A 26474-nucleotide genomic window follows, 5' to 3' on the forward strand; every position below is an offset into this window, starting at 1 on the left:
AGAGTTGAATGCAGGTGCTTCCCACCACATCAGAGTTGGGGAGAAAGAATGCTTCCTCCCAAATGACTCCTGCCCTTCTTCATCCCCCTTCATCCCACCTTGCTCGGGGTGACACGAGGCCACCACAGCTGTGACAGTGCTGTAGGACAGGGGAGACCATGCGTCTTCCAACCTGCTCTCTGCTTTGCTTCTTAAGCATTGTTTGCCCAGTGTACCAGGGGTAGGGCAAGGCAGTCCTTGGACGGCTGACTCCCCTCTGTTCCAGAGTCTGCAGATCAGTCGTGCCTTCCTGAGACAGCAGGCACGTGGTAGTGGTCAGTTTGCCAAGCCAGCTCTCCAATGTATAGAACTCCTGGCGTAGTTGAAATGCTAAGGACAAAGAATGAAGAAAAGGAGAACAGTAGATGAGGGAGGACCTCAGAAACTCTGCAGAAAGTGACTGACTGCCCTGGTGGAACTCTCAGGGTGACATGACCATGCTAAGGATCTTTGTAGATCCAGAAACTTCTCTATCTTTGCTCCAAAAAGCCACTGTGTCAGGAGATGCTTTCCAGTGAAATAAACCCACAAGAACATCATTGATTGGTAAAGCAGATGTCGATTTGTTCCTACTGAGAAACATGGTGGCCTACAGGGGTGGGGTTTTCTGCTGGGGCTCTGGGTCTGTTTCTGATGCGTGGGTCACAAGACCGTTAACAGGGCATGTGGTCATGGTGGGGTTGCCACTTTTGTGTATAAACACAGATGGTAACAGCCCAAACTGGGGTTTGACTGAATGTGTTCTGATTTGTAATTCACGTCAAATCACATTTAGGTACATTTCTGGTTACTCATTGGCCTTGAAATGAAGGCCGAGGTGTGCCTTCAGGATGGCTGCCCTCAATCTGGGGAAGGTGAGAGCCGCGCTTACGTGCTGAGCCTGGTGGTTCTATTATCAGTGGGAATGGGGGCAGATTGCAAATTAAGCTGATGAGAGATGGAACAATCATTTGTTTCCTTCATGCCTCTTTGCTCATTGCACAAATATTTATTGAGCCGCTCCTATGCACCAGGGCCTGGAAAGTGCCGAGAAACAGCGGACCTGTGCCCTTGTTTCCTAGCTGGAAGTGCCCGAGCAATTTTCCATTCTAAGGAAGACTTCGCTTTCAGGTTGGAAACAACCAGTTTCAGAAGGAAACACAAGCTGTGTGCAACCTGGGAGTCGCCGTGCCTGCATCGGTGGCCGTGCCGGGTCCCTTGCTTGCCTGGCGCCGGCCCCGCTGCTCCTCCCGGAGCACTCCGGGCGTCCCCGAGGTGGCCGGCAGCCCGGTCACGGCCCCGTCTCTCCGTTTGTTGCAGGTTCCCCCGCCTGCACAGCGCGGTGATCAGGACCTTTGTTCTCGTGCAGCACTACGCGGCCGCGATGATGGCCGTGAGCGGCCTCTCGCAGATGAAGGACTACACGTCAGTGGAGACGCTGGAGATCACCCAGAACCTCATCAATGCCCCCAAACAGTGCCCCTGCGGCCACGGGCTCATGGTCCTGCTGCGGGTGCCATGCTTGCCGCTGGCGGCCGTGGCCTACGAGCGACTGGCCCACGTGCGGGCGCGCCTGGCCCTGGAGGAGCACTTCGAGATCATCCTGGGCAGCCCCAGCTCTGGCATCACCGTCGGGAAGCACTTCGTGAAGCAGCTCAAGGTGGGCGCTGGGGGGAGGGGCGGGAGGGGTGACAGAACGGCAACAGACACCTCAGCGAGCCTGTCCATCACGCCCCCTCCATGGCGGGCCACCCCTCTGGCCGCCTCTCTTGTTCTGTCCCCGCCTGCTGGACCAAATTACTTATAAATGTTTCCCCCCCAAGGCTTTTTTTTTCCTTTTTTTTTTTTTTTTAAGATTTTATTTATTTGAGAAAAAGGGGGAGAAAGAGTCAGTGAGCCAGAGTTGGGGGAGGGGCAGAGGGAGAAGCAGACCCCCCGCTGAGCGGGGAGCCTGACACAGGACTCGATCCCAGGACCCTGAGATCATGACCTGAGCCGAAGGCAGAGGCTTAACCCACTGAGCCACCCAGGCGCCCCCGTCTCACTCTTTCAGACTTCCGGCTGCGGTGTGCCTTTCGTTCTTCCTGGGAGTGCTTTTCTCCTCCTCCTCGGTTTAGCCAACAGCTCAGCCTGTAAACTCAGCTGCTGCCTTTTCCTCTTTCGGGAAGCTGCCCCTCCCTGCCCCTTGGTTCTCCTCTGCGTGGAGGCAGGGGCTGGCGTGGTGCTGCCTGTCCTCTGGCTCTTTCCCCAGGCGGTGGAGGGCAGGGACCACCCCCACAGCTCAGCACCCCCAGATTAGCACAGTGCCCGGCCCCTAGCTCCTTACTGAGCCCACAGAGAGGGAGGGAACATGCGGGAGAGTTACGCAGAACCCCGAGGGAAGAGTTGAGCAGCAGCTGCGAGGGAGAGGCCCGGTTAAGAAAGCTCTGAGCAAGCGGTAGACACAACTGCGAACGCACACTTGGTCCCCAGGACGCGGCCGCAGATGGCCCGTGACGGCCGACGGGGCTGTGCCGTGCGGCAGGGAGTACGGCCGGGAAGCCGATGACACGCTTTCTTGTCCTGCGAAGAACTGTCCTTTTCATGAAACGCCGTCAGGAGGACGCCGTAGAGCTGTCAGAGCTGGGCTAGTCCGGACGGGAGGAGGCTCGCCCTCCTCACTGCTTTCCATTACCCGCAGATGTGGCAGAAGATCGAGGCCGCAGAGTGGCGGCCTCAGACATACCTGGAACTGGAGGGCCTGCCGTGCATCCTCATCTTCAGCGGGACGGACCCGCACGGGGAGTCCTTACCGAGGTGAGTCGAGGGGTTGTGGCCCTGGGGGCCTTCGGGGAGCCAGCTGCCCGTGCCCGCGGCTCTGGGGGGCGGTCAGGCCGGCCTGCTGGTGCCTGACGGCAGGTGGAGTCTTCACGTTCACGGTCACCACGGAGTTGTGTGTTTATCTGACAGTTTTCCGGCCTGTGGCGGTGGAACGTGTCCGAGGTCTGGGCACCATTCCCTCACTCGCAGACCGGCCCCTTCTGGGCTCCCTGGGCGGGGCTGGCTGTTGCTGGGCCCGTGGGTGGAGGTCTTCCAGCTGGGGTAGGGTCGATGCCTCTCTCGGTTTCTCCCCACGAGGATCACCGTGTGTGTTGGGGAAGGCTCTTCCGTTTAGGAAAGAATCTGATCATCTTGGGGGTCAAAGCTTCATTTCTCCCCGTGTCTCGCTGCTGGGATAGCGGGGCCCTCCCGGTGGAGGAGGTGCTCTGGGAAACGGGGAGGCGGCGGATGCCCCTCAGGAAGGGCTGGTTTCCACACACAGAGCTGACTGTCTCAAAGGCTGTCTACCGTGGGAGACCACCGCCACACAGAAGTCAGCTGTGAACCCACTCAGTGTCTCCCAGGGTCTCGGGGCCGTCACACGGACAAGTAGACACTCAGGACGGAAGGTCACTGGGTCTCCAGTAAGGCAGTTGCTTGAATGAGTGGCAACAGTTTGCCTCCTGAAGGTTTACTTCATACCGTGGTGAGGGGAGGCAGCCACGCACTCTTCCTGTAGAACAAAATAGTACGAGGGGACACTTCCTGAGTTCCTGTCTCTTGCCGGCACTGTACCAGATTCTTCTCATGTGCTGTAGTTCGTTTTACCCTCACTACTCTAGCCCTGGGGGTATTTCACTGTCCCCTTTGAGCAGTGAGGAAATGGGACTTAGAGACTAAGCGCGGGTGGCAAACCACGGACTCCAGGCTGCCCAACTCCAAAGCTGGGGTTCCTTTCCCTGGGCCACCCCACACACATACACGAGGGCCACTGCACACGGCATCCTCGCAGGCCAGGTAAAGGGGGCTCTAAAACATTTGACCTTGGTTGTTGCATTTCACACGGATTATTTCTTCCATCCCTCAACTCCCTAAGAACTAAGACAATGCCTTAAGCCATCTTAAATTTGAGCAAGCATTTACTGAACACCTTCTCTGTATTAGGCCCAGTGTCGACTTTCCACAGAGAATTTAGTCTTTGCAAGGGTAGCATCCCTGTCCTGTTTTGTAGAAGAACAAACAAAAGGCCATTTGCCTGAAGTTGTAGAGCCTGATTGGAACCCGCATCTGCCTCTCTCCAGACACGTTGCCATTTCCACCCTCCAACCCTGCGTTGGTCTGACCTCTGTGCCCACTCCTCAGCCTCTCTCATTGCTTGTTGGTGTCTGTCTTCCCAGACAGACTCCTTTCTCATATGGCGGTGACTTGATTGTCAGTCTGTCCCTAGCATCTAGCACTGTCCTGGCACATTTTAAGTGCTGACTGAATCATTAAATGTCCGCTGACCGTATATAGTCCTCAGACAGTGCACTTAGATGGCTGTTACTTAATTCTCATCTTCGAGATGAGAATCTGAGCCTGCAGGAAGTTCCCCTGCTTGAGAAACATTCTGGCCCTAGAACGTAGCAGAGCTGGGGTTCAAGCCTGCTTTTCTTCTGGCTGCAGACGCTCTTTCGATGACAGGACAGGGCTGAATCCATGGCAGGTGCCCCCAAGACGGTTACTTTTCAACTGACTTGGTTGCCAAAGGCTCACCGTCTGGCGATCTGTGTTTCCGTTTGCACAAGTCCAAGGGCCCTAACGAGGCGGCAGGGGGCTGGTCCTGATCTCATCCCCCCCAGCACCGGGAGAGGGGCCTCACTGTACAGGACACTCAAAAGATACTGTCTTTTTCCTCCAGGTCTCTGAGGTACTGCGACCTGCGTCTGATAAACTCCTCGTGCTTGGTGAGAACGGCGCTAGAGCAGGAGCTGGGCCTGGCTGCTTACTTTGTGAGCAACGAGGTTCCCTTGGAGAAGGGGGCCCGGCACGAGCCCTTAGAGAGCGACGCAGAAAAGCTGAGCAGCACGGACAACGAGGATGAGGAGCTCGTGCCAGAAGGTGAGGGGTGGCGGGTCTGCCTCGCCTTCTCGTCTTGGGGGCAGCCTGCACTTGTGCGGCCCTGGGGCTCGTCTCGTGGGCAGGAGCTCTGAAGAGTGCGGTCTGGAGAGGTCTTTGCAGGAGATGGCACGTTCTTGTTGCATTCAGATTTTGCTTCCGGCCCCTCTTTCTGGGGGTACAAGAAAATGGAAATCCCAAGTGTTTCTTCGAGCGCCAGAATTTTTAGAGAATAGGAAGGGAAATCGCGATTTCTCAGGACTCTGCTTCCTGCTCTGTGTGACTTGTCGGTGGCATTCCTGCCCCGGATGAGCTTTCCTCTGTGTGAGTCAGTGGGATGGGTAGATTATGGGGATTGATGATAAAAGGCCGGTTTCATTCAAAGACATGAAAATCCAACACTCTATTTTAATAGGGCCCATGCATCAGAGCAGTGCCTGGGATCAGACTTGTCAATAGCACAGCAAGAGAAAAGACAAAGCTGTTTATACAAACATGGGAAGCGTTTGTGGGGTGTGACGCGGGGTCTTCCCGCTGACTGTGTGACTTGGAACACCTGCTTCCTTTACTGGCTTCAGATTGCTCATCTGTAAGACAGACTAGAGGACCCCCTGGACAGACTCTGCTGGGGCTGTAACGGCCTTGCACAAACATGACTGTGACCCTGACATTAAGATGCCTCAATCTCCCTGTTGTCCATGGGATGAATCCGCATTCCTGGCATTTTACAGCCTGCCTCTCTAGTCTCTCTGTTCATGCTTCTCACACTGTCCCCTGTGCTGTGGGTCACACTCAGCTCATCAGGGTTCCCTGGCTATTCCCTGCTCTTGTCACTTTGGGCCACACAGAGGCTCTCCTGTGACTTCGAGCTCCCTCTCCTCTGTGCTTTACCTGGAAACCACTGCCAGCCCTTCAGGGCTCAGGCCGGGTCACTCCTTCCAAGAAGTCACCTGCTCCTGTTTTCCCGTTCTGGGTGGGAGCCTGGCTCCCGGGTCTCTCTGTGCTCCTTACACCTGTACCTGTGTGTCCTGAGAAGGAGTCTGGGTGAGCCGGGAGCGCCTGAGTGGCCTGCGTTCCCCACTTCTGTCTCCTTGGGGCTCTGTCAGAGGCGGGTGCCTGCAAGATGGTAGCTGGGTCGACAGATGGATGGACGGACGCATGAATGGATGGTTGGACCCATGGATGGATGGATGGATTCGTGAATGGATGGTTGGACTCATGGATGGATACTAGGTGTGAACACACTTTGCAAACTCAAGTGCTGGGCACACACATGAGATGGTGATCATGAGGCATTTTCAGCACGTGTGTCTTGAAACAGGCTCCCCCTCGGAGAAGAGGAGCCCCGTGAAGAGGGAGAGGTCCCGCTCTCACGATTCCGCGTCCTCGTCTCTGTCCTCTAAAGCGTCCAGTAAGTCCCCAGGTGGGAAACAGTGCACTTCTGCATGTTTCTTTTGGCTATTAGAGAATGAGAAGAGATCTTTATTTTCACCTAGAACTGGAAAGAGAAGGGGATCTTTGACAACCGGAGTTTCTTCGGGAGTGATTGTTTTTCTGGACTCGGGTCTGGGACGTGAGGAGTTTGGGCAGGAACTCCGAGTTCCTGGGAGAAGATCGTGGACTCTGTCCCCCTCAGTGGCCTGTGCCGGGCGGTGTCCCCTTGCTGCTTCCCAGGCATTGTTGGTTTAGGGAATGAGTTGCCCCGAGGGAGGAGGGGGGCTGGGTGAGGTGTTCTTGTCGAGTCTGAAGGCAGAGAGAAGTGCACCCAGATTTCCCTGGGGGGAGAGCAACAGAAGGCAGCAGGTATCCCCTGAGCCCTGGACCCAGACCGCAGGGAACTGTGGGGAAAATGCCCAGTCTCTGGCGAAGGGAGGCTCGGCGTCCGGGAGCAGTCAGGACCGGCCCACGTGAGACGGTATCGCCTGTCTTCCTGTTGGGACCGTTACCGAGAACCCACTTTGTATCTGAGTCCGGGTGGAAAGACAGGCGAGGTACAGCCCGCTCTCAGGGAGCCCGTGGTCACTCGCCAGTGTGTGATGTGCCGCAGAGACCTCCTTGCGGCCTGTGCGCACGCTCACGCGCGTGAAGTGGGACAGGCGGGGGCAGATTTAGGGGTCGGGTGCGGCCCCTGCAGGTTTCAGCGAGCAGCTGGCCTGTGTGTCTCGGAGAAGGTAGTCAGGAGGGAGGGGGCTTGGGCGGTGGCGGTGCGTGTGGCGTCTGGGCCCAAGACGCGGTCACGCGGGCTGCCGCTCCGTGCGGATGGGTGCCTGGCTGGGGTCAAGGCGCCGCTGTAGGGGTCAGAGCACACCAGGGGGTTTCCGGTCAGTCAGAAAGCCAAGTGCTATAGCCTCTGGTGTCCTCTGTCCCAAACAGTGTAGGGCACCCAGGGCCCCAGGGTGGAGCTGGCGAATGGGTGAGTGGGTGACCCTGCTATTCCGATAGCCAGAAATGGGGCTTTGTTCTTCCCCAGTCCTGATGGGATTGCTTTTTAGAAGCTTCTGGGGACACACTGCTCTGTGCAGTGTCTCCAGGAGTAGAATGTCCAGGCTACGAGCCAAGCTCTCTCCTTCTGGAGTTCTTCCGTTACGTGAGGTGACTTTCATACTTACCTGGCAGGGGAGGTACCGTAGTCACTGAGGTGACTTTCTTAGCCGGGACTCTTCAGAAGGGCCTGAGGTCCTTAGGGGTCTCTGACGAGGTACTTCTCATGGCGTTGGCTGCTGTAGACTTCAGAGATGAGGGGACGGAGGCCCGGGGAGGTGAGATTTGGCCACAGACACATGAGTTGGGGTGGGGACCTGGGTGGCCCTGGGTCTCATCTTTATAGACCGGTAGTTCCCCTGGATTGAACTGGGGACAGACCAGTGGAGGTCTGGGGTTGATGGAGAGAAACATCTGTGTGGGCGTCGGTCCTCCGGGTCCCGCCAGGCCGGCCCTCACAACCTAGGGAAGCAGATGAAGGCACCGGGGTTCCCTTGGTCTGCTTTTGGGATCTTGTGCCTCTTTGATGTCCTTCAGGCCCACCTGTCCCCCTTGTCCCAGGCCAGGGCCCAGGTGCGGGTCCCTCACAGCCTCCCCGTATCTGCTCTTCCTATGTCACTGTTTCAGGTGCCTTGCCCAAGGGTGAGGTGTCAGCCGGAGCCTTCAGCGGAGGGGGCTGGCCAGTGCCGCATTTCCTCCTCTGGTGGTTCCGGAAGCATCTGGAAGGGCAGGCTGGCTGCGCAGGCAGTTGCTGAGTGGCGGGGCCCCTGCTGGGGAGCTCGGATCCAGAGGGGAGGTTGCCTGAGCGTCGTGGTGTGTGGGGTATGGGCTGAGCCAGGAGAAGGGGGGCGGGAAGGCCTTTCTGCAGAGGGTGGTGCGGGGGTGTCGGGCCTCCCTGGGTCTGTCTCCTGGGGAAGGACAGAGTGAAGGCTACGGTGCAGCATCCTGTCTGCTCTGCTTTCTGTGGGGCCTGAGGTCTGCAGGGCTGGTGCAAGCCGGTACGCGAGGCCTGGTGTGTGAGGCTGGGGTGGTATGAAGACAGCCGGGTGCTGCCCGGTGTGGGGCCGCACTCACCCAGGTCTCCGTGGGGTGCACGTGGGGGAGGGGCAGAAGGAGGGCCCTTTGTGGGGGGCTGCTGTGCCAGCTGCCCCTCCTCTCCTGATCCTTCTGAAAGTTGGGGAATTCTAGCGTTTGGTTGAAGCTGCTGAGTCTCGCTGGCAGTTTGAGCTCGAAGCTGCCACTGTGCTGGTGCAGAGGCAAGACGAGAGCCGCAGGAGGGGACAGCAGGGAGGGGTGCTCCCGGGAGCACCTGCACGGGGTGTGTGTGGGGCTCGAGCCCTCAAGGCAGGGGCTTGTGGAGCAGATTGGGTCAGGGGGTTGCAACGGGGTGGCTTTTGAGGCCGCGTGCCGGGTGCTGGGGTGGGTGTGGGGTGACGCAGGCTCTCTCTCCGGCGAGCCATGGCTCTGTCATAAGACAAGCGAGTTTCTGTTGACCCAGAGGGGGATTTTCTTCGTGAAAGTTCCGGTGATTGTGGGGTACAGGTAGTTTGTGTCACAGGAACAGGAATGGTGGATGCTTCGGCGAGGGTCCTTCCTGGGGCATGACTGACAGGCGCATCCCTCCCCAGGCTCAGCGCTGTGTGGCGAGTCCTCGGCTCAACCCGGGGCACCCTCGCAGGGGGAGCGGGCCAGATCGCCACAGCCCTGCGGCCCCTCGGAGGAGGCCAGGGCCCCCGGGGAGAGACAGAGGCCCCAAGCGAGTTGGGGGTCACCGTCAGTCATCAGCAGGCACAGCCCTGGGCTGGCCTCCCAGCCGGACCCTGGCCCGAGAGCTGGCCAGAAGAGCGTCCAGGTGTCGGTCACCCCGTCGTCCTCCCAGCTGTCCTCCTTGGGCTCCTCCCCCTCGTCTGTGGCCCCCTCGGCCGGCACGCTCATCCCGCAGGCCTCCCAGTGCTCCATGACCAAGGCCTGCCGGCAGCCCCCCGTCGTCTTCCTGCCCAAGCTGGTGTATGACATGGTCACGGCCACCGACAGCAGCGGCCTGCCCAAGGCTGCCTCACTCCTGCCCTCCCACTCGGTCATGTGGGCCAGCTCCTTCCGCCCCCTGCTCAGCAAGACGATGACGTCCACGGAGCAGTCCCTCTACTACCGGCAGTGGACGGTGCCACGGCCCAGCCACATGGACTACGGCAACCGCGCCGAGGGCCGCGTGGACGGCTTCCACCCGCGCAGGCTGCTGCTCAGCGGGCCCCCTCAGGTGGGTGCTGCCCCGCGGGGCCCTGGGCTGCGTGGGGGTCCTCGTATTCATGCCCGGGGCAGGTTTGGGGCTGACAACATCCCCTTAGTCACATCCTGCCATTCCCATGGCAGACCCTGAGTGGGCGGGGGGTCGGAGGTCGGGACCTGCTGCTGTCCACGGCTGGCTGACGTCCAGGCTCGGGCCTCATGTTCCTGCCTGCATGATGTGGGGGCGGAGAGCTTCTCGGTGGGTGCTTCTCCTTCCCACGGCCAATCTGTGCCAGCTGGAAACACCCCCCACCCCGCCCGCACCCCTGCCCAGGGTTCTGCACTGGAAGGTTTTGGTGATACGTAACTGGGAGGCAGGAGGCCCGTCCCTATCCCAGCCTCTCACCTCATTGTGTTTTCCTAATGACGAAAGACTGTTTCCATTGTCAAAATGGCAGACATCTGCCACGTGCTGGGAGTGTGTGAAGATGACCGTGTCCGGTCCTGGAAGGTGCTTTGTCAGGACAGCGCAGAGGTGGGAGTTGGGCTCCGGAGTGGGCTCGGATTCTGGCTCAGACAATACCTGGCGCCCTGGGCAGGAGCCAGCCATCTCCGTGCCCCAGTGTCCTCTCTGAGAATGAGGATAAGTGCGGCATCTGAGTCGGAGACGGGAGCATTAAACGAGAGTGTAACCCCAGGGCATCTGGAGGACAGCCTGACTGGGGGGGGCGGCACATGGGGTCAGTTACTGCCCTCTTCACCCCTGTCAGCACCGTCCTGTCCCGAGCCGGGATGTGCTGCCTCCAGACTCAGCCTGTTCATTTCCTTATAGTCTGGTCCAAGAGATACAAACCCACAAAAATGTGTATAAGAATGCTCTTTTTAGGGGCGCCTGGGGGGCGCAGTGAAGCCTCTGCCTTCGGCTCAGGTCATGATCCCAGGGTCCTGGGATCGAGCCCCACATCGGACTCTCTGCTCAGCAGGGAGCCTGCTTCCCCCTCTCTCTGCCTGCCTCTCTGCCTACTTGTGATCTCTGCCTGTCAAATAGATAAGTAAAATATTTTTTTTAAAAAAGGAAAAAAACAGATTGCTCACTTTAGAATTATTTACAATAGTAAAACAAACTGGGAACAGCCAAAGTTCCGTTGGTCAAGGTTGGTTGAAGAACTTTGGGTACAACTGTATCGTGCAGTTTGGCCATAGAAAGTTGGAGATCGATCTCTAGATGCTGACATGAAAATTTCTCTAAGATTTTAAACTGAAAAAGTTGAAATCAAAATTGAAAAAAATCAAGTTACAGAGTAATATATACACCGTGTAATATCAATTAGGAAAGTAAGCATTGGTGTGTATGTATACGTCTCTGTGCATGAAAATACCAAAAAATCCCCGGCGGAATTGCCACTGAGGAGGGAGTGGAATTTGTAAACTTTCTTCTTCATCGTCACTCTGTATTTCTTGAATTTTTTAATGGGTGAGCGTATATTAACTTTTTGTAAATTTGAAAAAAGGGGATCCTGGTTTCTTCCTACTGCCATGTTATTGGATGATATCTTAAAAAATTTCACCCATTTGATAGGTGAAAAATAGTATATTATAGTTTTTGTTAAGGTTGAATATATTTTTATATATTTATGGATCACTGCTATGACTTCCACAGCAATTTTTCTGATGTATTTCTCTTGTTTATTTTTCCTGTAGGCATTTGACCTTTTCCTGTTGCTTGGCAGGAACTCTTTGCAGGTTACACATGTTAATCCTTTGTCTGTTACTTGTATGGCAAATATTTTTTTCTAAAGGTTCGCCTGGTGGTATTTCATATTTTTTCCTAAAGTTAGTTATTTCTGTTCATCTACATTTGTTGACTATGGACTGTGAGCCAGGCACTGAGCTGAGAACTTTGAAAGCGCATTCCCAGAGCAACAGGGTGGGAGGTTAGCCCATAGGCTCCTGTTTAACCACCTGCGACCAAAGTGAATGAGGTCTCCTAGTGTCCTAGCCTGGTGTGGGGCAGACGGAGTGAGGGACTCTGTGATAGAAAAAGGAAGACCGGGAGGAGAAAGCTCATTTCCCTTTCCTGGCCTTAGGAGGAGAGAAATGAGATGCCAGACTTTAAAGTCTCACACAACAGAGTTTATTCTTTAATTAGAGACCTATCGATTAACACAAATAGCAATCTAATCATGCAAGATTTTTTTTGATTTTGAGAGCGAGTGCAAGTGCATGGGGGAGGGGCAGCAGGAGAGGGAGAGAGCCAATCTCAAGTAGGCTCCACACCCAGCACGGAGCCCGACTCGGGGCTCGATCTCACCACCCTGAGATCATGACCTGAACCGAAATCAAGAGTTGGACGCTTCACTGACTGAGCCATCCAGGCGCCCCAACCCGAGATCTTTTTGAGACATTATTACGCTTTGTATCGGCAGTTCATCTTTCGATGCAACCTTTCTTCAATATCCGATTCAAGTCCTATTTCAAACAGCTTAGAAAGTGTGGCAGGTTAGAAGCAGAAGCGCGCTGCCATGATTTATAAGCAGGCAGGTCTGCTGCTACGGGAGTCTCTCTGTGGCCTGCCATCCTTCTTTAGGTCCCATGTCCCCTCAGATGGCTTTGCACACCCCTGGCTCCCGCTTTAACGAGGTGGGGTCTTTGAAGGGGACAGGTGACACGAAGCGTGTCTGGCGCTCCAGCCAGTGCCTGCACGTGGACGGGGCGTACTGAGCACCAGCTCCAGTTTTAATGTCTTCACAGATTGGGAAGACAGGTGCCTACCTGCAGTTCCTCAGCATTTTGTCCAGAATGCTCATTCGGCTGACGGAAGTGGATGTTTATGATGAAGAAGAGATCAATATCCGTGAGTTTTGCGTGGGTGACCCTTGGGCTTGGAATCCTCTTTAGTCCCGTTTCTCGGGTGACCGTGTGTCCTTTACCCTCTAGATGGAATTCTCAGATCAGCGATCCCACTCATCCCAGGGGCCTTGAGGGCTGCTTTTATCTCTCCCTTGTTTGCCGTCATTTTGCTCAGTATCAGAGTAGCGCCTGGGAGGCCTTTGTGGAGATAAAATTACTACACTAAAAATAACCGCTGTTTTACTGCGTATCTTCCCCGTGTCCAGCCCTGTGCTGGATCCTTTCCATAAATCGCCACATTTAACTTCCAGCACATCCCAATGAGAATAACTACTTATTTGCTGGTAAGTAACTCGCTCAGGCGCCCAGCTGCGAGACAGCGGAGCTGGAGCTGAACCGGATTTGGCGGCTGCCCCTAGAAGGCAGGGCTGTCCTTTGGGGAGGGTCCCACTCAGGCAGCTGAGCGCAGAGGTCAGTATCTTAGGACAGAATGGAAGTCTATCATTTCTCCTTACTCAGGGAACAGAATTTGCCCAGAGGAAGGTAAGACAGCGGTCTTCTGCTCCCTACCTCACCTCCTCACTTGTTCCTCACTGGCTCATCCACTTGGTCTGATAAATGGATCTGATGCCTTGGGAATTAAAATTTGTGTGAGGCGTCCTGTCTGTGGGCAAAGAAAGGGAACCAGTATGTTGCCCTGACGTCAAAATAGCACGTCTTTTTTTTTTTTTTTAAGATTTTATTTATTTGTGAGAGAGAGAATGAAAGAGAGCATGAGAAGAGAGAAAGAGGGAGACGCAGACTCCCCATGGAGCAGGGAGCCCGATGAGGGACTCAATCCCGGGACCCTGGGATCATGACCTGAGCCAAAGGCGGTCGCTTAACCAACTGAGCCACCCAGGCACCCTGAATCGCACTTCTTTTTATTTTTATTGTATACATTTGAAGTGTACAAATGATGATTCGATACACGTATGCATTGTGAAATCACCACTACGACAAAGCTAATGGACATGTTCCTAGTTGCCATGTTCCCTGCAGTGTTACCACAGGCAAGACACAAGAGCCACCGTATGTTGTCCGTCGATGGGTAAATGTCTATCAGCAGATGGATAGATGAAGAAAAGTGTGGTATATACAAGTAATGGAATATCATTCAGCCTGAAAAGAGAAGAAAGTCCCCCCGTTCCCAAACACACTTCTTTAGATGCTCCTGACTGTGTTTGAGTTTTGACTTGGAGAAAATTTGGAACCAAGGAAGCTCATCCATCTCTTAGTCTTTCCTTTGAAGGGAAGAGGAGGGAGGTTCTTCGTCCAAGCTCTGACCTTTCACACATCCCCCCTCACAGTTTGGAACTGAGTTTCAGATGAAAATCAGCAGAACTGTTGAGTGTCTGTGTCCTCACTTTCTTGGCTATCCCCATGACAGAGATAGGATTTGAACTCAGTTTATTAAACTTCAAAGTCCATATTTTCAGAAATTCTCTTATTGCCTTGGTTTTCCCTTTGGGGAAGCATGGATAATTGCTGTTTAAGAGGTTTATGAAGATTAAGATACATACGAAGCAGTGAGCGTCTGTTACATATGCAGTAAACATGCCTCTCATCTTCTTTGTTTCTTCTCTTGTGGACATGCACTCTGCCCCTGTGTACATAGCATGGATATAAAAATCAATATATTACATAATTTGTGTTGGACCATCTAGATTTTTTTTTCTTTTTTAGCCAACAAGCATTGAGTGAGCATCACAGATTACCCCAGTTATGATGTAAGATGTAAGACAGAATTTGGGCCATGAATGGTGTTGGCATTCAGAAAGGAGAAACCAGTGGCCTTGAACGCTTAGGCTTTCTAGAGCTACAGTGGTAGGAGTTGGCCATATTAGCTCTGTAGCATTTAGACAGAAGACAAGAACGGGAACTATGTTAGGTTCCATTGGCGGTGGGAACCAGTGTGCTACATATGGGGGTGGGGAACGGTGCTGAGGGCAAGTGCAAAAGGAGCAGTAGGTATATTGGGAGGGGCTGAAGTCAGTATGGGAGCCAGAAACGCAGGAAACATGGCACAGGCCACGGATAAAAGGTAGACCCAAAGGCACTTCTTGCTTCCTTACAGCAATCCTGAAAATGCGATGTGTTCCAGGAGCCTTTGAGATACAGTAGCGTCCCCCAGGAACCCAGAGACTCAAGGACAGCTCTACCGCAAGCATCGTCCTTACACACATTCAAAAATCAGTCATTCTCACTTCCTAGTTTGTCACTTGTCTGTGTTTCTACCAATCTTACAGATCTCCGAGAGGAATCAGATTGGCATTACCTCCAGCTCAGTGACCCTTGGCCAGACCTGGAGCTGTTCAAGAAGTTGCCTTTTGACTACATTATTCATGACCCGAAGTATGAAGACGCCAGTCTGATTTGTTCCCACCTCCAGAACATAAAAAGTGAAGGTCAGCCTTACAAAGCTCCCGTGCCACATTCTTCTGGAGTACGTAGGGAGAGCCTCTGAAAGAGCTGAGCTGTGTTGGCGATGAGCTCCGTTGTCTGGGGGTGGGAATTAACCAGCAGGGTCTGGGAGAGAACCGAGGTCACTGCCTCAGTGGACAAGTAAGGCTCTTCCCGTGAAGGTGGGTTGGCGGCACATGCGGACAGTGATGGGTGTGCTCCTGGGGGTGTGTCATGGTCAGGACATCCTCGAGGTTCTGGTTCATAGGGGACACAAGACACAGGTGCTAATATATGAATGGGGGTTGTCCTAATGAAATGCACATACCTCCCTCTCTAGCCTCAGTGTCTTGTTCTCCCTCCTCCTTCAGGGACCACTGACTGTCACGGTATTAGGACCCCATAGGGTTTTAGGGTCACTGTCAGTAAACATTGGATATTAGTGGGCTAGTATGATTTTTAGCACAGACTGGGAAAGTTGGATGAGTGGAAAGGGAAGGAGGATACTCACCCGTCTCTCACCCAAGAATTCTCTCTTCTCTCTCTCTGAAGCATTTTCACTGACCAGTCGTTCCCAGAGACCAGTGTCTAGCTCAGGTTTGGGGTTAGAATCTTCGGCAAACCAGAAGCTGTTCATCAGCAGTATGGCATCCGCATATGAAGCTGGCAGTCCGTTTGCGTTGCCGGGGCGCGAATCCTTGAATCTGTGTTTACAGCCGTAGGTCCATTAGTAAGACCCGCTGCGACCACTGTCTGTTGGCTCTTCCCGCCGAGTCATCCCGGGACCCAGGCAGACGTGGTCACCCCAGATCCCAGCACGGAGTCTCGGTCCGCTGCGATCTGAGCGGGCAGCGGAGGGCGCAACGGCTGTGCCCGCGGCCGCTCGGTGACTGTGACCGGTGTTTCCGCAGACGGGGGCGTGTCCCGGAAGTCCGAGGAGCTGCATGCGCGGCGGCAGACGGCGCGGATGAGGCTGTCCAAGTACGCGGCGTACAACACGTACCACCACTGCGAGCAGTGCCACCAGTACCTGGGCTTCCACCCCCGCTGCCAGGTGGGCTGTGCTCCCGCCTGGCTCCCTTGGGCCCACACCACTGGTTCTCTGTTCCGCTGAGTTTCAGTTGTCCTTCCAGAGCGGGACGTGGAGGGTTCTGGAAACCTCTGCTTCTTGGTCCACGTGTATCTCCAATTCCCTGCAGTGATCTGGGCAATGACTGCTGACGCCACAGAAGCGCCTCTCCTGGGATTACACATTTGCTAGTGACTGTGCATGTCCTCATTTTCTTTACATTCTAGCAATTTCCAAAGTGAGTTCAGGGCAGCAGACTGAGTGCTGATGGACCAGCCACAGAGATGAATAAACTCTGTCCCCATAGTCAAGACACACAGTCTAGGGATGGAGAGATGCCCGGGCACAGAATTTCAGAACAGTGAAAAGCTGGCAGGAAAGGCAGTAAGGGCAAGCAGAGAAATTATGCAGAGAAGGAGAGCCGTTTGCACTTACCGAGCACCTGCTGCGTGCCAGGCAACGTGCTGGGCACTTCTGATGTGTCGGTACTTCCTCTAACCTTTTTACGTAATGAGAGTGACGCTTACTTTAGACACTGGGGTAAATGGGTAAGGCTACTGATGCCGGGCCCTGGCTGGTCACCTGGAGGTGTCCGTGTTTAAGCTACACCTGTTATCCGTTCAACACGCGCCGGAGAGGAAACTCTCCTGTCTGGTTTCTTACTTCATTCTCACTAAAACCTTGCAAGGCAACATTATCTCCATTTTATAAATGAAGGTACTGTCTTGGGTGGGGAACAGAGGAGAGGGTTTTGAAGAATCAGTAAGGATTTGCCAAGGGGCCGAGGCAGACAGAAGGAGAGGGAACCGTGTCTATAGGAGAGGGGAGACTTGAGGTCTTTGGGGGAATTAGAAGTGATTCTAGTCAGGCATCACTGGATGTTAAAGTACAAGGGGAGGGTGGTCCCAGGAGAGGACACTGGGAAGGGGGGTGGGCAGAGAGCCCGCCACAAAAGGCATCAGGTTCCGTCAGGACAAATACCATATGATCTCACTCATCTGTGGAATTTAAGAAAACAACAGAGGAGCACAGCAGGAGAAGGGAAAGAAAAATAAGATAAAAACAGAGAGGGAGGCAAACCATAAGAGACTCTTAACTCTAGGGAACAAACGGAGGGTGGGTGGGAGGATGGGGTAGCTGGGGGATGGGCATTAAGGAGGTCACGTGATGTAATGCGCACTGGGTGTTGTGCACAATGGGTAAATGACTAAATTCTACCCCCAAGACGAATACTACATTCTATATATTAACTAAATTAAAATTAAATAAAACATTTTAAGGAAAAGCATCAGGGGCTGCAGGGAGGGTGGAATGGGGACCTTTCCAGGGAGAACTTCAAGGGGTGGCCTGATGTGGGCAGAGCTGCATTTTGCATAGTCTCTTAGCATCCGTGGGTGAGTTCACGGAGGGCCTGTGAGCCTGGTCCTGAAGAAGGGGCAGGCAGGATTTTAGATGTAGTGTTTCATTTCAGACCTCGGGAAGGGAGAGGGGAGGAAGGAGTAGCTGGGACAGCTGGAGGTGGTGGGAGCCAGGACACCTGTGAGGCCCACAGGGGTGTGCAGGATAGCTCATGCCCTTGACTGCTTCCAGAAGGTTCTGCAGCAGCCTGAGCATGGGCTTGCCAGCTCTGTCCCTTTTGCAGAGGGAAACAGCACAGTGGCTTTAATTCTCCCAAGTCTGCCCAGCCTTCAGCTATCCCTGAAGTAGTATCAAGACTGATTTTTTTTTTAAACTATTCAATTTTACTGGAGACAAAATTGGAGAATGCAGATGAGCAGTTTTTAAAGAATTAAAAATAGTAATTCTGTTTGCTCCAGATAAGCTGTCCTAACATTTCCTCCTTGGAGATGAAATTTTTCTTTCAAAGCAGAGAAAATATAAGCGAAAACGTTCCCTTAATTTTGAAATTTAAAGAACCGGAGGAGACTCACGGGTTTTAGTCATGGTCACATCAGTTAGTGTCTGCAGAGAATTAACAGAACTGAGGTCCAGAGACCCTGGGCTCCGGCTGGACTGTGCCCCCGTGTCCAAGGGCACTCAGGTCACAGTCACGGCGGACTCAGAGCCAGGCCATGTGAGGAGTGCTGAGGGACCGCTCCCTCCTGGCCTCTCCAGCCTCAGTTGCCCCGGCTCTTTCCCTCTCTCTCAAGCCTCCCTGATCTTTTTCATGAACCTTCCTCAGCTGCATCTCCCCCCCCTTGCTCCCTCCCCCACGTCAAAATCTATTTCTGTCTCATCTCTGCTCCCAGAGGGCTCTGCGGTTCTAGTGGAGCCATGGTAGGCGTGTACGGCCACTGTGTCCTGCATGGCCCGCCCTCTCTGGGCCCTGGGGATTCTCAGGAGTGCGGGGCACATGCCAACTGCCAGTCTGGGGAGGGGCTGTCCGCTGGAGGCCCAGAGGGGTCAGGGAATGAGGCTTGGGCAGAGCCATGTGGCACGGTGGTCTGGGCAGGAGTCACACAAGGGGGCAGTGAAGGCAGACAAGGGGTGAGGGGACGTGAGGCTAGGCCTGGGGATGGGAGCAAGCCCAGGACCTCTGTGTGTCAGTCCCCATGTCCACACAGTGGGGACGGGGACGGTACCTGCCTCATAGGATTGCTCGTGACGGCACTGAAGGGATGGAAGGGGGCTCAGACACAGTGAGTGTGACAGAAGTGTGTAAGCATAAGCAGTTAGTGACATGGTTTATTACTATGTTGTTACGTGTAATGTGTATGATGGAAAAATGCATTCATTAGAGTTAAAAAATGAGATGTGTGGTGTGAATGCCTTTGTCGGTAACCTAGCGCACCTCTGGGTCAAATCCAGGGTCCAGAAGGCGTCGGTGCCTAGAAGGGTGTCGCTGGGTGAAGCACGATCCGAGCTAAAGATGGGGAGGCCTCCGGCCGAGTGGGGCTGCGCTCACGCGTGTTGGCCCAGGAGTAAGACCTGGGGGTCCACGCTCTGTACCGGGGCCGGCCTGCGGGCGGGTTTCTCGAGCTGCGGGGCAGATGGCACCGAGCTTTGCGTTGTCATTCCCGTGACGGGCCTGGGTTCTTCCGAGCGGTGGCGGCGGACTCTGCTGACAGGCTCTGTCCTTTCCCGTCACACCTCAGCTCTATGAGTCCACGCTGCATGCCTTCGCCTTCTCTTACTCCGCGCTGGGGGCGGAGGTCCGGCTGCACTTCATCATCCCTAAGTCCAAGGAGCACCACTTTGTGTTCAGCCAGCCTGGGGGCCAGCTGGAGAGCATGAGGCTGCCGCTCGTCACCGACAAGGTACTGGCTCCCGGGCGGGGTGGGGCGGGGGGGGGCATTCTCGTGGCTGTGAGTGACCATCGCGCTGGCGACCTGGCGACCATGGCCGCCTCATGAGTCAGGGCAGGGGGTATGGGCACGGTGGCTGAACTCGGAGGAGGCTGGGGGCGCGGGGGCTTTGGGTCACTCCGACTGCGCTTTGAACCTCGCTCTGCCGCTCTCGAGTTGTGTCGTTTGAACCTGGCCCTGAATATTGCTGAGCCCCGTTCCCTTACCTGTGAACCTGGGCGGTGGTAAGTCCCGCAGGAGCTTCCCGTGAGCGTGATTTGGGGCGACTGACGGAAGGCACCTGCACGGTGCCTGGACGATGACAGGTGCTCCCTAGATGTTTGTCTCTTCCCCATCTTGTCTCTACTGCTGTTACGGAACCGTTGAAACTGTCCTAAGCCGTAGAATCGTGCAGTGACTGGCCCCCCGCCCCCGGGGCCTGTTACCTGGACGCAGCAACTGGTGTCTCACAGCCAGCCTCGATCTGTCTGTCCTTCTCCTCTGCCTTCCTCTGGTATTCGGAAGCGAATCCCAGATGGGGCATCACGTCATCCATAAAACATGCATTTTCTCTCTTTTCAAGAGGCTGCTCTTCCCGACTCACTGTCTCTGTGACCAGCCTCCTTAGGGACGCCTGCTCTGGCAGATGAGCCCGACAACGCAGGCTCAGCTTGCTGCTCTCCCGCCAGCCCCAGCCGGTGTCAGCCTGCTGTGGCCTTCTCTGGGTGGCGGGGCCAGGAGGATAGGGTTGAACAGCCTTTCAGGCCTGGCAGGCTTTCACCGAGCATCGAACACATTAGCGAAGAACCAGTGGGACCTTTATTATGGGGTGTCTCGTACCCCGTGGGCTGGGGTAGGCTGTTGCCCCGGAGGAGGATTTCTCTGTTACCCCGCTCACTTCTCCAGCCAGCGCCCACCAGAACTTCCGGGCACCAGCTACAGCACTGCCTTACGGCAGGTCCTCTGAGAACTTCAGAAGGAGTACAAGACCTAGCTCAGCCAAAGTGGAAGAGAACATAGCTATTTATGTAAAAGATTCACACCCCGAGTGGATCAGGAACTGGGCTGTATGGATAAGGCATTGAAGGACTTGAAGACATCCAGAATAGCATAGTACTCGGCACACAGCTGATGCGAATTTGGCAGGGTAATGCGTTTGGGTAATTGGGAGATGCTAGTTGGGGTTGTGTAAGAAAACCGTTTCCAAACGAGCACTGACTTCGCTTCTGATTTTCTGGGCGAGCAGCTTGGGCTTGGTCCCGGTGTGTGGGGACGCTGGCTTAGATGCGCTCACTCATGTCTGTGCTTAGCCACCGCGTGGGCTGGGGGCTGGCACATTAAGGGTGGTCGCCGTGGGATGCCCGTCCCCGCTCTGCTCCCTGTGGTCTCTCCTCCTCCAGCCACCAGCCCTGGCTCATCCCTGAGAGGGTTCTGAGAGAGGGAGCATGTGTCCATCCTCTGGAGGCCAGGCTCGGAACTGGCATAACCATCATTTTCACTGTTTTATGGGTAAAAGCAAGGTCCCAGGGCTAAGCTGGATTGCGTGAGTGTGGGGATAGGCTCCATCTTCTGATGGAAGGTGCTGCAGCGTGACCTTTCAGAAGGAGGGGAGTGACTGTGACCATCTTTACAAACACTTCCCCTCGTGATTCCTATGTTTTCCAGAGTCACGAATATATAAAAAGTCCGACATTCACGCCAACCACCGGCCGTCACGAACACGGACTCTTCAACCTGTTTCACGCCATGGATGGTGCCAGCCATTTGCACGTGCTGGTTGTCAAGGAGTATGAAATGGCCATTTATAAGAAATACTGGCCCAACCACATCATGCTGGTACTCCCGAGTATCTTCAACAGCGCCGGAGTCGGTACGCGTTGTTTAACTTGCCCTACTCGGTAAAATTTCTGAGACTGGAGACTTGGAAGAATATTCTAGAGATGAACGTGCTTAACATTTTTCATCAAGCTTTTTGATTTTTAAAGCTGTGATCATCTGCTGGAATATTCTTCTTTGATGTTTGGTTATTGATTTAATTCACATTCTCCGTGATTAGCAAGGATAAGCTGACCCGTGTGTGTGCAGGTTGGCGATGGAGGCGAGGACCGGACCATCGGGAGCTGGCTGGTCTCGGGGTGGGCCTTGATGAGCTGCTCTAATTCTGACAGGGGCTTTGCCCCCAGGCGGGTGTCCACGGAGCAGAGACCCGAGAGTGGGAGTGGTTTGGGCCCTTTCAGGTGCCGCCCATTTCCTGATCAAGGAGCTGTCCTACCACAACCTGGAGCTCGAGCGGAACCGGCAGGAGGAGCTCGGGATCAAGCCGCAGGACATCTGGCCTTTCATCGTGATCTCCGACGACTCCTGCGTGATGTGGAACGTGGTGGACGTCGACTGTGGTGGGGAGAGAAGCAGGTGAGCCACCTGCCCCGACCCTGTCCCCTTTCAGCCGGGGATTCTCAGCCACCGTCTGAGGACCACTGGGGACACCTCATCTTAGAAGGCGTGGCGTGTGGTGGACAGGGCCCTGCACGGGGCAGCCTCCTGTTCCAAGCACAGCTTTATTTTGAGTTTTAAATTTGTTAAAATTGTACTGATGTCTAATCCATACAGAAAATCACAATATGTATAGTTTAGTACAGAATATCTACGGGGGCGTCTGGAGGGCTCTGTCTGTTAAGCCTCCAGCTCTTTGATTTCAGCTCAGGTCACGATCTCAGGGTCGTGAGAACGAGCCCTGCGACGAGCTTCCTTTTCAGCGGGGAGGCTACTGCTCTCCCTCTCCCTAACTCCTTCCTCCCGTTCAGGCTTGTACACACTCTCTCTCTCAAATTAATAAATAAATCTTGGGGAAAAAATGAAACATAAAAGGCACCAAAACATAAAATGCCACCAAAAAAGGCATCATGAAACATATCCGGAAGTTTTCACACACTGAACTTCTGCTTAACCAACTCCTGTGTGAAGAAATGGAGCCTCACGAGTGCCCCAGAATTTCCCTCCTGTGGTCTTCCAGACTCTGCCCACCACCCCCAGCCTAACACTTAACGCCCAGGTGTATTTTCATTTGCTGTGCCACATTAGGGTAACAACTGAAATCTTTTTGGGTTCTCGTTTCCTCATCTTTTGAAGGGGCACTAAGACCTGTGCTGGAGGTCCATCGTGAGGGTCACCTAGACTCTGAATGGCATGGAGGTGGCTGTTAGAGCAGCACGAGGTGGAAGAGGCTCGCTGGCTACAGACACCCAACGTCATTGGGAAAATAGTTCCTTTTGTGATTTGCCTCAGGAATGTTTCAGTTTAGGGTTGCCTGGTTATTTTTGGCTTGTTTTTAATTTAAAAAATTTCAAAAGATTTTATTTATTTGAAAGAGAGAGACCACATGCATGCATGAGCTGGGGGTGGGTAGAGAGAGGGAGAAGCAGGCTCCCCGCTGAGCAGGGAGCCTGATGTGGGGCTCGATCCCAGGACCCTGAGATCATGACCTGAACTGAAGGCAGACAGACCCTTAACCAACTGAACCATGCAGGTGTCCTTTCTTCGTTTTTTTAAAGAGACATGATGTTCATTTACTTCTTTTATGTTAGCGATATTCTTGAGAAATAATGACTGTTGATCACTGTTTTTCTAGAAAAACATTTTCTGAACGATAGAGCTGCCCATGGCTTATGGGAGCAGCGAATCCGCCTTGCTTGCAATATCCACCCAGACGCTCTTCCAAAGGCTAGAGCATGGCCAAGAGCTGAGACTGGGAGAGAACTGGCTTTTATTCTACTTTCCTGAAGTCCATTCTGAAGCAGCAGTTAACGCCCTGGGATGTTGGGACTGGCCAGGGCCCTGGGGGGTTTACTGAAGCCCCATGGAGTGGGGAGCAAGCTGCAGTCCAGAAGAGTTGAGCTGTGGGCTTGGGCCCAGCTGCTCGCTCTGGAGTCCCTGCCATCAGCCCCCTCCTTGGTCATCAGGTGTCCCTGTCGTCTTCACAGACAGCAGATGCTGGCAGTTGGGCTGGGGGCTGGGGTATATACGCCACCTTCCTCCTTCCCATTCCCTCACTGGAATTCACGGCCAAAAGCATCATGCTTTCCCCGCCACTTTAACTTCAGGTCTGCAAACCAGAAATGCCAAGTGTTTTAGCACGGGATGGAAAGAAGGGCTTTGGAGATACACAGCGCTGTTTGAATCCAAGCCCTGTTGAGTCACACTGGGCAAGTTACTCGGAGCCTTTTTTCCCTCCTTGGTAAAACGGGGGTGACGTGTCCGTGGCATGAGATTGCCGTGAGGATAAGTGACAGTACAAGTGACATGCCCAGCGTGGTGCCTGGCACTCGGGGATGGTCATGGTGGTTAACACCCATGGCCACCCTACCCGCTGGCACGTGAGCTCCTGTTGGAAAGCGGCCCCCTGTCGGGAGGGCCTTACTGCTGTTTGCGCCTCAGCCCAGGGATGTCAATCTTCCTCTTTCGAGCAGGGAGTTTTCCTGGTCAGAACGAAACGTGTCTTTGAAGCATGTCATGCAGCACATTGAGGCATCCCCCAACATCACCCACTACGCCCTGATTGGCATGCGGAAGTGGTCCAGCAAGACCGGGAGCGGTGAGGTGCGCGAGCCCTTCTCCCGCTGCCACGTGCACGACTTCATCGTCCTGAATGTGGACCTGACCCAGAATGTGCAGTACAACCAGAATCGGTGAGTCCTGCCGGCAGAGGGGCAGTCAGCACCGCCCACGGGCCCAGGGCCCTCCTCTGCCCGTGGCATTGGTCCTACCCTGCTTTCAGTCCTCAGGTTTTAAAAAAAATTTACATCGTATAATTTCCTGGAAGGGAGATTTGCATGAGATTATGCCGCTGGCTTCCCCAGTCCATGTGATACTTTCCTTAGTGATTTATATATGCGGGGCATTGTTTCTCTGGCTTTTGGTCTCCTTCTTGCAACACATTGCTTTGAAGCTAAAAAGTAACTTCCATGTCATAGTCTCTCCTGGTGTAGCCACAGAAGTGCTCACAGCTCAAGAATAACCCACTGGCCAGCGCTTACCGGGCCTCTGTGTAGGGCACGCAGCCAAGACGGCCCCCCTAGGAGCTTTGATCTGGAAACCAGGCCGCCCGGCTGGGAATCTGGGTTCTGCCACTTAAGGTCTTTGCATTTTAGGCGCAGGCTCCCATCTCTGAACCTTGTTTTCCCAGCTGTAGAAAGCGGCTCCTGTTTTTATTCCGGGCAGTTTTCGCTCTAATCAGTAGATGAAAAGGTGTTTGCGGGGTCCCTCCAGCAGCACCTGTAGATGGGTTCGCCCGTGGGAGTGTTTCTGTGGGGTTCGCCTCGGGAGCGCTCCGCCTGCCTGGTGCAGACACCCTGCAGCTGGGCCCGCCCTCCTTGTTTGTTTCGCCTCATTCACGCGCCTCCAGCGGGGGCGCGCCCTCCACGTGGCTGGTGGGGGCGTGCCGGGGTGGGGCGGGGCCGCCTCCAGCCCTCTGTTCCGCCCTCTGCTTCCGCGCAGGTTCATGTGCGATGACGTGGACTTCAACCTGCGCGCGCACAGCGCCGGCCTCCTGCTCTGCCGATTCAACCGCTTTAGCGTGATGAAGAAGCAGATCGCGGTGGGCGGGCGCAGGTCCTTCCACATCACGTCCAAGGTGAGGGCGCCCGCCGAGTCCGCTGCGGGGGGCTGTGTGCGCTGCAGACTGGGAGCCGGTGGGAGCCCGGTCTGCGGGGCGGGCCCAGGAGTGCACGGTCTTGCAGCCCTGGGCAGATGGGCCTTTGGTAGCAAAGTGTCCTTGCGACAAGCAGCACTAGGGTGATGCGTGTCACAGAGACCTAACCGTGAGAAGGGCGGGAGTGGCAGTCTGCGTGAGTGGCCCTGAGAGAGTGACATTGAAGCGGAGACCTGGAGGGTGAGAAACGTCTTCATATCCAGGTTTGGGGAAGGATCTGGGTAGAGGAGCTGAGCAGGTGGGAGGGAGGAGGTGAGTATGGAAGAAGTGTACCGGGCAGGGAAAGAGGCAGAGATGGGCTGGAGGGAGCAGGCGGAACCTTAACAGCCATGGGAACATTCCGGACTCTCCCTAGCAGTAATGAGAAGCCGCTGATGTGTGTCCACTGGAGGAACCTATAAGCTTTATTTAGGTCAACAGTCTCTGGCTACAGCTTGGGAAGCGTGTTGGCTCTGGAGTAAGAGGTGGTGGGAGAGGATGGCCAGGGGTCAGCGGGAAGGACCATGGGGGTGGGTGGGAGGTGGACAGGATCTGGGGGCAGGGGAAGCTGACCCTTCCGGAGATTCACATTCTTGGATTTGGTGGGGGAGAGTCCCTAAGGTCCACGGGTTCTCTTGAATTTTCTAGACCAGATGGCCAGTTTTCTGACGGAATGCTCAATGTCACACTTCTTCCCGATCTCATTCGTTAATTTCACACGTCTCACTTGGGGAAAACCCCAGTTTTTCTTAGAGAATTTTATGGTTGAAGGTTGGGTTCTCCACTGCCAGCCCTACCATGTGACAGAGTCTTTTGGGCCAGGGCCACTCCCCGCAGAAGCCTGGCTGGGGGGGAGCGGCTGGGAGTGGCTGATACCTCGCCTCCCCACGCAGGTGTCCGACAACCCCGTGGCCATCGTGCCCGCCCAGTACATCTGCGCCCCGGACAGCAAACACACATTCCTCGCGGCCCCTGCGCAGCTTCTGCTGGAGAAGTTTCTACAGCACCACAGTCACCGCTTCTTCCCGCTATCCCTGAAGAACCACAGCCACCCTGTGCTCTCGGTCGACTGCTACCTTAACCTGGGATCTCAGGTGACTTTCAGAGGGGGCCCCGCTGAGCCCTCGAGCCAGCGGAATTCCTAAAACAGATGCGCCGCCGTCCCGGATTCGGACTTTTACCGGCTACTTGGCCCCTTTGCCTCTGGTGTTTGCCTCCCGGTGCAGCTGAGAGAGCTTGAACGCTCTGCCCCGATGCCGTAAGTTAGGGATGAAAGCCGACTCGGAGGCCAAATCGCTTCTGACTCTCAGATGAATTAATGAGTAGATGAATCGGGAGAAAATTCCTGGAGTTGATTTTTAGGATTTAGATTTGGAAATGACACTAAATATCGTTCTTATCCCCCCCACAACACCCTCCCCCGCCCGGCCCCAGCCTTGAGCTTGACCAAGCCGTTAGTATTTGCTAGATGGAAAGCCCTAGCCTAGCATCCTGTGTTTGAGGATTGTGGGGAAAATGACGG

General features: G+C 54.7%; 1 protein-coding gene across 1 annotated transcript in view; it reads left to right on the top strand.

The window, feature by feature from the left end:
• Window positions 1–26474, top strand: part of GREB1 (growth regulating estrogen receptor binding 1) — a 72422-nt gene that overhangs the window by 42945 nt on the left and 3003 nt on the right. Inside the window, exons 18-31 of the mRNA XM_032866863.1 lie at window positions 1339–1678; window positions 2699–2814; window positions 4718–4917; window positions 6236–6325; window positions 9024–9652; window positions 12373–12475; window positions 14760–14918; window positions 15825–15967; window positions 19078–19239; window positions 20932–21136; window positions 21504–21678; window positions 23733–23951; window positions 24760–24895; window positions 25846–26046. Coding sequence (XP_032722754.1) covers window positions 1339–1678; window positions 2699–2814; window positions 4718–4917; window positions 6236–6325; window positions 9024–9652; window positions 12373–12475; window positions 14760–14918; window positions 15825–15967; window positions 19078–19239; window positions 20932–21136; window positions 21504–21678; window positions 23733–23951; window positions 24760–24895; window positions 25846–26046 — 2878 coding nt within the window. The remainder of the gene's footprint in view (window positions 1–1338; window positions 1679–2698; window positions 2815–4717; window positions 4918–6235; window positions 6326–9023; window positions 9653–12372; window positions 12476–14759; window positions 14919–15824; window positions 15968–19077; window positions 19240–20931; window positions 21137–21503; window positions 21679–23732; window positions 23952–24759; window positions 24896–25845; window positions 26047–26474) is intronic.

Source organism: Lontra canadensis, unplaced genomic scaffold, assembly GCF_010015895.1.
Source record: "Lontra canadensis isolate GAN:19392208 unplaced genomic scaffold, GSC_riverotter_1.0 scaffold32, whole genome shotgun sequence".
In the NCBI taxonomy this organism is placed as follows: domain Eukaryota; kingdom Metazoa; phylum Chordata; class Mammalia; order Carnivora; family Mustelidae; genus Lontra; species Lontra canadensis.